We start from the raw sequence: 10818 nt of genomic DNA on the forward strand, positions 1-10818 counted from the left end.
CATTAGTAACTAACAAAAAATGTGTTCAGACTAAAGGAGGAAGGAGTGATATTAAATCCAAGAATCAGTGAAAAGAAAGAAACAGACAAACCGGTCACGTTGAACTGCTTCTTCAAAGGACTAGCTTTACAATTGCAACCCCAAAAGAGTAAACAAGATGAATAGAAGCCGCAAACTGCTGAATGGTTATGAAAGGTGTGATTTATAGTTTGTAAAGAACCCGACGACCCAGTTGAACCAGGAGTTACATTTGTATTCAGATGATCAGACCTACTTCTGCTTTTGTTGTTTGTCGACAATCTGGTTTTGAATCAACGTAGGTGAAGTCAGTCGCTCAAATAACACGGCGTTAAAACCTTTGATACAAAACAGTGAAGCAGAGATTTATTCAACAAGTTTATTTCTTACTCAGAGCGAAACAAAACTGTTGAAGACATGACAGACATCCGTACTGCACATCCCATACTCTCCAATACTTATTCTACAGACAGTCCACAGTCTCAATTATCTCAGTCACTGCAGCTGTAGAGGAAAAAAAAACATCCTGTTGTAGAATTTACCAAAAGGTGGGGAGAAAACCATCCAGTCATCATGAATGAACAGCAACAGACTAGATGTTAATTAGGTTGTGTCCACTCTGAGAAAAAAAGAACACAATATCCCAAATGTACAATACTCATGTTTCTTAACGGACTCTAAACAAATCTAAAGTAAAAACATTTTTGACAAAAAGGCACAACAAAAAAAAAAGTATTAGAGAAATAGTCCGACATTCTTGGAAATACACTTTGTCTTTCTTTGCAAGTGTCCGACGAGAAGATTGATAGAGGTTCGTGTGCGTTGAGTTTGAAGCTGATAGTGTTGTTTGGAGTCTGGCTCTCAAAAGCACAATAAGTCGACCAACACCTGAGGATACAGCAGGTTGGCAGATGTGAGAGAGCAAAGTAGTGTGACGTATCTTATCATCTAAATCTCTGCAAGAAAGTGAACAGTAGTATTTCCCAAAATGTGGAACTGTTCCTTTAAAAAACAAACAAAAAAAAAAAAACTAACACACAAGCTCATAGTCATTAGACAATGGAAACAGGTATGCATGTCTTAATATGCCTGGCAATGAAGTTGGGTTGATGGGACAGTGGGAGTCACTGACTGGTCCTGACAGATGTTAGAAGTTGAGAGGTCACACATCTGGGTGTAAGAGTCATTCATCCGTCTTCTCTTCCTCTCCAACCTCTGCCTCCACTCCTTCATCCTCTGCCTCCACTCCTTCATCCTCCTCCTCATCCTCCACTCTATCCCGGTCAATCTCTTCGTACACGACGAAGCCCTCCTCCTCCTCCTCCTCCTCTCCCACCTCGAAGCCTTCCTCCTGGTCCTGGTTCCCCTGGTCCTCGTCTCCCTCCGTTTCTAGCCCCTCCTCCATCTTCACCTCTGTCTTCACCTCCGCTGCTTCTGCTGCTTCTGCTGCGTCCTCCGCCGCCTCGTCGCCCGCCGCCGCCTCTTGGTCTTTCTCTCCCTCCTCCTCCTCCTCCGCTGGCTCTTCTTTGACTGCCACCGCCTCGGTCTCACCGTCGGCCTCCTCGGTCTGACCGTCCGCTGCCTCCTCGGTCTGACCGTCCGCCGCCTCGCCGGTTAAATCCATCTCCGACACGTCCATCGCCATGCAGTCTTCAGGGTCCTGGTCGTCCTGGTTCCCGGTGAACGGGTTTTCACCCTGTCAATGAAAGAAAGCTTGTAAGTATATGTGTTTGTCTCTGTGCATGTGCGTTTATTGTTATTATGGTTATGGCAACAATGTGCTCTGCAGTGAGCTGATCTCCAGATTTTCAAGTGTTGCTCTCTAACTACACATATGCTTTTAATTTACTGCATTTTAACTTTATTTATTTTACTGTTTTGTATCTGTTGTGCAGCACTTTGGTGACCTTGTTGTTTTTAAAAACGTGTTATATAAATAAAGTGGAACAAAAAATGACTTAACACCTTCTGCCCATGTTCAAAGTTAAACTCGCTCAGCCTGTACCGTCTGTTGTGACGTTCCTATGTAACTCAATCATTAAGTGTGTGCTGAGGTGCATCCAGGAGAATATACACAGAGTATTATTACTCCAGTGTCTAATATCAGAGGAGAGCACAAAGGCTCGTCTTTCTCCTGCAGCTATACGATCCACACACACAGGAAAAACATCGACTTGGTTTAATCTGAGCGTGCAGGGAGCTCCTACAGCAGATTAACCTACACTTCTACATGGGTAGTTTGATTTGTTGCAGTGCCAACAGGTAAATGCATTGACATCATCGTAGCTATTTAACCTATTTGATGTTATGCATAACCAAAAACAAAGACTTTGCTATCATTTTAAATCACCCCATATTTTCATGATACTGCACCGGGCTGTTCTCTAGTAAAACAGCTTTCTGTGGTTTAACATGTGAAATAACACTGTGGCCAAAAGCTGGTTTCCTTATTCCTATTTGCAAAGCAAATAACAGAAGGCACATTAGAGTAAATCTAGTGCTCATGCAGTGTGTTGAGCTCACCGGCCCCTGAACCAGACACATGACACTGTACACACCTTGAGGTAACTCTCCAGCTTCTTGCCAATGAGCTTGTGGTTGAGGATGCTACGAGCCACTGACAGACTGGCCCTCTTGGAGTGCTCCATCATCCCCTTGGATAAAACAGAGGACAGACACACATCAGACAGGACCCAGCGAAAACATTGAAAGGAAAACCATCATTATAGTACAGTATCAGTCAGTACAGGACTTTTAATCTAACACAACACCACCAAGAGCAACAGACTGAACAAAAACTGTGGTTGTTTTTTTTTTTGTTTTTTTTTTACATTTTCTTCAATTAGTTGGGCTGAATGATCCAGAGGTGGGATAATGTGCCATACCTTCCTGTTGTAGTTGTGGTCAGCAGACTTGATGTGTTTCTGTATCAGATGAGGCTGCATGGGGATGAAGAGGTCACACGCTGCGCAGTGAGCAGCTTCCACCTTCCTCATGAAGTGCTCCATCCCAAGATCTACAGACGTGTTGCAAACAGTCATGATCAGCAAAGCAGTTTGTCTGTTCTGTGTTGGGTGAATTAACACAAACACAAGGGCGCACACACGCACACACTGCTTACCCCTCGTGAGGTCCTGCTCTTTGTACACCTGACAGATGGCAGCACTGTGGTTTTCCAGTTGGCTGACCCTCTGGTCTGTCTTCTTAAACTTATTCTGCAGGTACTCCTACAGAAACACAGCAGCACAGTTTAGTCACATCACCACTTTTCGTATTCTCCAAGTGAGTCAGGAAAATGCAGCATCAGTCGCCCCTGTCAAGCTAACCTTCCCTTGTAAATTGAACCACAAATCCTAAACCTACAAAGCATTAGCAGCATTAAGCGGGGGGTTTCCACATGTGTGGTTCCATTCCTCTTACATCCTGAGAGTGAAAGTTCTTCTTAAATTTAGAAACTGCAACTGGTGAACCTCACCACAAAACAACACACTTTTACATGACGGTGGATCTTGTGGTGAGATTGTTTTTGCTTTAGAGAATTTGTAAATCTTCCAATAATTATAACGAGAAACTGTGGGAGTTCCTTCCTTAAGTAGAGGCTTTGATGACAAATCCCACAGAGAGAGAGAGAGAAAAACAGCCACAACTAGAAATACACTGTAGTGCAATTTGTTAGACAACATTCATGTGTATAATTACACAGCATGTAAGGAGCTATGTATACATCTGAATGTTGACATTTACATGGTGCACATCTGGTGAAATTGAAGCCATGATGCTTCAGTGTCCGACGGATCTAAGTCACCTGTAAGAAGTCTGTTGTGGGCTTGGACAGTTGGCCGGAAAGGAACTTGAAGTGGTCCTTGTGGAAGCGACTCTCTAGATGAGTTTCCATTTCCTCCTTGTAGAAAGAACGGAACTTGCACACAGAGCAGGCAAACATCACCCTGTGAAAACCAAACAAAAAAACAATTAATTTAAAGTCTTAGTCCAAAAACCCATTGGAAAAGGGGACAGACAGTCGAGATGAGATGTAGAAGAAAGTTAATTGGACAAAAATCTAAATGATCAGCCGTTATCATGTGAAAATGGATCAATTACAGAATGAAAATAAAAAAGCTTAATTCCAGATACGTGTTTTAAGGGTAAAATAAATGTTTTTTCAAGTGAATTGATACATAAAAACAAAGAAAAGATGAGAAGGAAGGGAAAGGAAAATGTATCAAAACACAGGTCCTCTCACCTTTCCAGGAAGCCCCTTCTCTTTCTCATTTTGGGGTGTTTGTCCTGGCTTTGGACCGGGGTCTGCGGCTGCTTGCCCTGAGGCTTTTTCTTCTCGTCCTGTTTGGGTGCAGCTAATCGACAGCACAAGGGTTGATGTTAGATGTACTGAGATATCCAGGAAAAGGCTTATAGCACAAGACAAAGAAAGGAATTTAAAAAAACAAAAGTAACATGTGATCTTACCTTTATCTCCTTCTTCTGCCGGTTTTGTCTCCTGAAAAGAAAGATGTTGCGCAGTTTAGAAAAAGGCTCCGATGACATCAATTAATTACATTTGAAGAAACAGTCTTGTTCAATTAAATCAAGTGGTGTAGATATTTGATGCATGAATATATGCAAAACCACCACCAAGAAACCAGATTGGACCAGAGCTCCGGTCTAATAGCATCAATGTGCTCACCTCAGCTGCAGCCTTCGGTTCACTGTCATCACTATGTTTCTCAACTTGCTCTGTAGAAACAGAACAAACGTTAGACCCAGACCGACAACATGATGGTTATTACTTATTAGCACTAATAGTTTCAGTTGCTACCTTGTTGTTTAACTTCCGGCTCTGCACTGTCTGTCTTGTTTATCTTGGACTCGGGCTCATCGGCGGGAGAGAGCATCTGTTTTCTCTTCTTCTGGACCTCACGTTGTGGCTTCACCTGCTACAGTTGACAAACATCAATTTGCACTCACAATTACAACTTGTGGCCCAAAACACAAAACAAAAAAAAAAAGGTTGTAAACAATACAACCAGAACTCATCATCATCAGTACATCAATGAATTCTAGACTCAGCGCTACTGAAAGCCAATTAGCAGACTTGATATGACTTTGTTCTCTGGGCGTTGCTCATCAGTGACGTTATCCTTAAAAGTACCAAAAAAAAAGAAAGAAAAAAGAAAGAAAAGGAACTGAAATCAACATCCCCACAGGTAAACAAGACAGAGAACTGGGCAGAGAGAAGGGTCACTTGCCGTTAACATGCCATGAGGCACTTCTGTTCTGACCACATTAAATAAGAGCTGGGCAGAGTTTTATGAGCAGGTAATGTGTCAAATGTGTCGGGGGGGGTGGGGGGTGGGGTTGTTTGTGGCAGATTGTTTTAGATTGCACATAGCAGGTACTTGCACTTTAGGCTGAGCTGCCGGTAGGTTGAGGATACAAACAGGAGGGAATCAGAAAGGGGCTGCTTAACCTTTTCCCGGTGTCTGAGGAGGTCTTATTTTGCTGGAGGTACTTACTTTGTTGAGGGGTCTCTTGCGGACTCGCTGGCGGCCGGCCCGTGGGCCCCCTCCAAAGTGCCTCCCAGGGAAGTCGTGAGGCCCCTGGGCGGATCCCTGATGGAAGCCCCCACTGTCGGGGTACATGCGGTTGGACAGGAGGGATGGGAGCTTGCCTCTACCACCTCCTGGAGAGTGGCCGTGGTGGGACTGGCCACCACCGCCACTTCCCCTTCCACCGCCTAACGGAGCGGGGTCAGACCTGCGGCTTCCGAACCCTCCTCCAGCTCCTCCTCGACCCCCGGCACTTCCGCCCCTTCTAGGGGACCGTCGGCCAGCTGCTCCAGCCCATCCTCCTCCTCCTCCTCCTCCTCCTCCTCCACCTCCAGAGCCTCCTCCCTGGCCACTGTTGAAGGACTCCCTCATATTCTGTCGCATTTTAGCGACTCCATAGGAAGAGGAGGGGCTGTCAAAGCCTCCTCCTCCCCCTAGCCCCATTCCCCCTCCGAAGCCCGAGCCTCCTCGCTGACCCAGCAGCAGGTTGTCCCCGCGGCCGTCACCATAACCATAGCTACCGCCGCCGGATCTGTAGAGATCTCGGGAGGAGGTAAGACTGGAGACGCGCGAGTCGAATGACTCGTACTGGTCAAACCTGCGGGAGGGAGGAGAGGGTTGATAGAGAAAAGCAGAGAGCAAGGGAGGCAGGGAGGGCAGTCAGGTTTGGATTTCTCCACCTGCTTTTCCTTTTCCTCCGTGGTCTCTCGCTTTCTCTGTTTGGTTTTCTTGTCACTCCCAGCTTTATTTCATTTTCAACTCCATTAGATCAGAAATGAATGATCCAAAACAAGTTAATACTCTGCTTGTGGTCTTTCGTTATATAGAAATGACATTTCTCTTATGATTTGGCCTACTTTCTTCCAACCACTTTTTCTGTTGGGAGTATCCTGCAGATTAGGGAAATGCAGTTTCTTTAACCCAATTCCTTGTTGAAAGGATCGGCACTGAATCCTTGAATAGGCACGAACGTGGTCCGTCAGAACCAGCAATGCCCTGAGACAAGTGCAACATCCTGGAAAGTGACTGGTTTATAGTGATTACACAGGGAGGGGGGAGGGAACTATAAACTGAAAAAGGCTTTTTCCCCAGGATTAACGATTTTTTTTTATTTATTTATTTATTTTTTTAAATACAGCAGGCAACCTTCAATACATACTTCAGCTTGACGGGGTAATATCAAGCTAATTTCTGAAAACTCATCACTCTAGTGCAACCTAAAGCCAGAGCAGAGGGTTAGGTCACGTGGAGGATGAGAGAAACAGAGTGTATGGACACAAACACAAAGTCAAGACAAAAGCAATGTTGAAGGAGTGCTACGTAGAGATGGACTGGCTTCATGTGCAAGGATGTCTGCGCTGGCAGAAAAATCGGAAAAAGTGGGTCTGTAACTGCGCCTCCGATGAGAGGCCATGCATGTTCACAACAGCTAACGGTTTAGAGGGGTCACAACATTTCTTTCCCAGCAAACAAGACAAACAACGACGACACAGCAAATGGGGAGCAAAACAAAGCCTCCTCAGATGCTGAGGCATTCAAATGCAGGCGGTGAGCAACTCACACCCTTTTCATCCCAAACAGGAACTGAGGCATACACCAAGAGTTTCACCAAGACTATGAGTGTGAAATGTGAGTAAAAACCTAAAAAAAACCTACCCAGATTTACAGGACAGCCTCACCACTCTGAAACTATAACAACAAACTTTCCAACCACATTGATGGGTCTTTGTTTTGTTTTTTTCCCCATAGATTTTACAGAACTCTGCTCTACCACAGGAACCAAACTAGGACAAGACTAGGGGGCGCCGAAAATAATCGTTTCAAAGATGCATCGAGATTCTGAATAGATGCAGTTGTGTCACATAATCGATTTTAAATTCAAATAATTCATTCAAGTTTGATGATGTTGTTCACAAACAGAGACAGTGATTTATTTCATTTTAAGGCACAATGCTTAGGTTTACGTTTTGTCTTTGAGAAATTAACACTTGCACTTTTAAGTAGGCTAGGCCTTTTCTTTTTCTTTGTGTGTTCAGACTCTGTTGTATTGTGGAAATGCATTTAAATGAAAATGTATATCTTATTTTATGTAAATAAATAAAAAGTATGTTATTTATGTTAAATAATGAAAAAGCCATGTGTGGCAACATAGAAAATTGAAGATGTGATGCATCAAACAATCGAATCTTGAGGCCAGTGAAGATGCACACCACTAGTAATAGAATCAAACGATCAATAGCATCAGAAGGCCTAATCATCTTTTGCATCACAGCAAAATGTGAATCAAGGTATTTGCTGAGAACTCCTATCAAATGGATCTAAATGCAAGCAACATGTAACTGGTTGGATACTGTCCAGGCATGAAGTAACATTCAGAAACAACGTTTTCAACCAACAAGATGCCACATTATGACATGTGTTATGTCATTTAACTTCAAGCAATGAGAGGCACTTGTGGCGGAGCTTATACAATACGACTGCTGGCATGGATGTGTGGTAGTAGTGTCTAACAGATGGAGATGGTATGGATCAATACGAAGAGAAAGTGTTTTACCTGTCCCCCCGGGAACCTTTCAACCCCCCCTCCAACTGAGTGAGCATGTCCAGGCGCTGGTTGATCTTGGCAATCACTGCATCTGCATGGTTGCTTGAGGATGAGAGCAGGGATGCGCCCGAGAGACCTCTCTTCATGTGGCCGCCACCCCCGCCCCCACCTCCTCCTCCTCCTCCTCCACCACCTCCATAGCCCCCGAGCCCAGACATGGAGTCCTTATAACCTCCCCCATACAGGTCGAAGCCACCAGAACCTGAAATAGTCAAGATTAAAAATACAGTAATGTGACCGCCATCACCTCCCTTACCATAATTATAGCTCAGCTGTGATTTACTTAGGATTCAACTGATGGATATGACATGTGCAGATGCTACTAAACAAATGACCCCCCCCCCCCCCCCCCCCCCCCTTTCCTAGACATTACAGTTGCAATACCAATAGCAGTTACACATAATTGCATGGTTTTCTCAATATTCTAGCTCTAAGATAACAAAAAAAACATCATATTGGCCACAGCTCAAGTGTTGAGTGTCTATTTATGTTCCACTCGTTCCCTTACCTCTGCTGCCTGACCCGCCTCCACCTCCCCAACTGGAGTAACCTAGAAAAGAGGATAATGGGTTTGAATTAGCAAAATGTGAATTAGTGTATGATATACTGAAAACTTAACTTATAAAGAAGACATTTGGTCACTAACTCAGTTATATAAATTATTTTCGGCAAATCCAAGAACTGAATTGTCGATCTGATAAATTACAATGCAAATTTCCCAGGATTCATCAACCACAAGTCATTCAGAGCTCCAGACTTGCCCCTAAATGGAGGCATTTTGCCCCTAAAATTTGAGATGCAAGTTTACTCTACTCTACTTTTACGCATGTGCAACCAGAAAATTTGCCGTTTTTTGGTGAAACGTGTAAGGGGCGACTCAAAAAATCTGTAATCTCTCTTAACAGGTGTCAGGCCAATGTATGTGAGGATCATAAATGAGAAGGAAATGTAGCCTAAATATTTGCTTTGCAAATCCATCTACAGCATGCGGCCATAAATGTTCTGCTTGCACTCCCAAAATTTTAAGTTAGGGGCCACTGTGCTCCTGGTAAAACAAAAAAAAAGTTAGTCTGGAGCCCTGTTATTTGTTTCTATGAATAAACAATTCATCTAATTTCAGTCCGTTTTCTTGGTTTGCAACAAATCGTTGATTTGCCACAGCAGTATTTGTGTAAGTTAATGTAAAAATAGATCAAGCTTTGAGGGCATTTCTGATGAGGCGGCCATTTTAATAACAAGCCTTAGGAAGTTTTTTTTCCCCCTTTTCTTAAATATCCCACTTAGCCTTCATTTTAACAGAATTACCCTGCTTATGTTATCACCAAGCACCTAACTAACACGCCCTTACATCAACCCAACAATGGGCCGGGCCGCACAACCCCTCTCTGTTGTCGAAGTGGCTAACAGCTAGCTGTGTTTCGTCGGGCCTATTTTTTTTTCTTTTCCGTTTCCTCTCATTTAAAGTCATTTTAGAAAATAATACAACAGCAGGCTGTTGTTATTTCTTATCGCTTAGCCAACGCTTCTTTGTTTCTGCAACACAAGGCTATAGGTTGACTCACTGGTGCTGCCGGCGAGCAGATGCTAGTAGCTAACACAATGATAATGGGGCTAACCGAAAAAAAAAAAATCCATTAGTAACGGTCGTCACAGCAACGCTGTCGGCACCGGAGATTAGTCGTTATCACACCAGCAGTGCGGTGTGTAGTAACCGGTCGTGTGCTCACCAGAACCGTAGCTTCGGCCGTCCATGATTATTCAGCGAGCTGTTCACACACACAATGCGACACACACTCAGGCTGCAGCAGCTCCGGTCGTGGTTGGAACAGCAGTGGAGAGTCGAGCCACCGCCAGTGCAGTGACGCTCCTCCGAAGAACTGCGACCTTACGTACCGACCGACGCAAAGGCCTCGCTACGTCATACGTACTTGGTGACGTATAATATTGTTACAAGAGAACCAGAGCGATGGAAAAATGTATCTACAATAAAACTGGACAGTCCAAGACCCAAAGACATTATCTTGAAATTTGAATGAAATGACAAAAATCGGGGTCATTCCTATGTTCCCATAGCCTTATGTTCCCACATTTCTAACTTTTGTTGTCACTGAAAATTAGGCCCTATGTTCCCACAGCCCTTTGGTCCCACCATTGGTTGGGTTTAGGCAATGAAGAAAAGAGTTGGTTAAGTTTAGTAAAAAGAGCCAGTAGAGGCTAGACAGGCCATATAGATAGAGTCCAGATAGGTAGAGAGAGTCCAGTGGGAACATAGGGCCTAATTTTGAGAAAAATCTTAGAACTGTGGGAACATAGGGCTGTGGGAACTTAAGGCTGTGGGAACATAGGCATGGACCCGACAAATCAATATGCCCTATAAACATTTTATATTTATATATGTCCGCAGCCTCATATTAGGTTAAAACCAAGTTTTATTTAGAAAAAATGTCCCCATCTCTAACATCAAAGACCCCCACTTCCTCCTCCTCCACAATATAATATAATATAATATATAAAAGAGCATAATTTCAAAATTAAAAGTCTCAATCAAAACATGAATGTGGAGGAACACTTTATTCAAACAGCGCAATGTTGAATACTTGCAATGATACTGCCATAAGCCCACAGCAATATATTAGGTTCAAACTAAGT

General features: G+C 43.7%; 1 protein-coding gene across 1 annotated transcript; it reads right to left on the minus strand.

The window, feature by feature from the left end:
- Nucleotides 1–287: 287 nt before the first annotated feature.
- akap8l (A kinase (PRKA) anchor protein 8-like) lies at nucleotides 288–10047 on the minus strand. Its single transcript, XM_083998520.1, has 13 exons — nucleotides 9897–10047; nucleotides 8678–8719; nucleotides 8119–8371; nucleotides 5532–6162; nucleotides 4835–4952; nucleotides 4703–4752; nucleotides 4486–4516; nucleotides 4262–4373; nucleotides 3824–3965; nucleotides 3140–3245; nucleotides 2904–3034; nucleotides 2577–2672; nucleotides 288–1714 (listed from the first exon to the last, which is right to left on the minus strand). The coding sequence occupies exons 1-13, from the start codon at nucleotides 9919–9921 to the stop codon at nucleotides 1202–1204; spliced, it is 2250 nt and encodes a 749-aa protein (XP_083854646.1). The 5' UTR covers nucleotides 9922–10047; the 3' UTR covers nucleotides 288–1201.
- Between the last annotated feature and the right edge of the window lie 771 nt (nucleotides 10048–10818).

Source organism: Trachurus trachurus (genome assembly GCF_905171665.1).
Source record: "Trachurus trachurus genome assembly, chromosome: 1".
Classification (NCBI taxonomy): Eukaryota; Metazoa; Chordata; class Actinopteri; order Carangiformes; family Carangidae; genus Trachurus; species Trachurus trachurus.

Bases quoted from the DNA above. Each gene is read 5' to 3' on its own strand.
- akap8l (XM_083998520.1), bottom strand. From the start codon at position 9,921: ATGGACGGCCGAAGCTACGGTTCTG. The intron at 8,720-9,896 runs GTGAGCACACGA...CCTCTTTTCTAG, and splicing joins CGGCCGAAGCTACGGTTCTG to GTTACTCCAGTTGGGGAGGT. The intron at 3,246-3,823 runs GTGACTTAGATC...GTGTTTCTGTAG, and splicing joins CCACAACAGACTTCTTACAG to GAGTACCTGCAGAATAAGTT.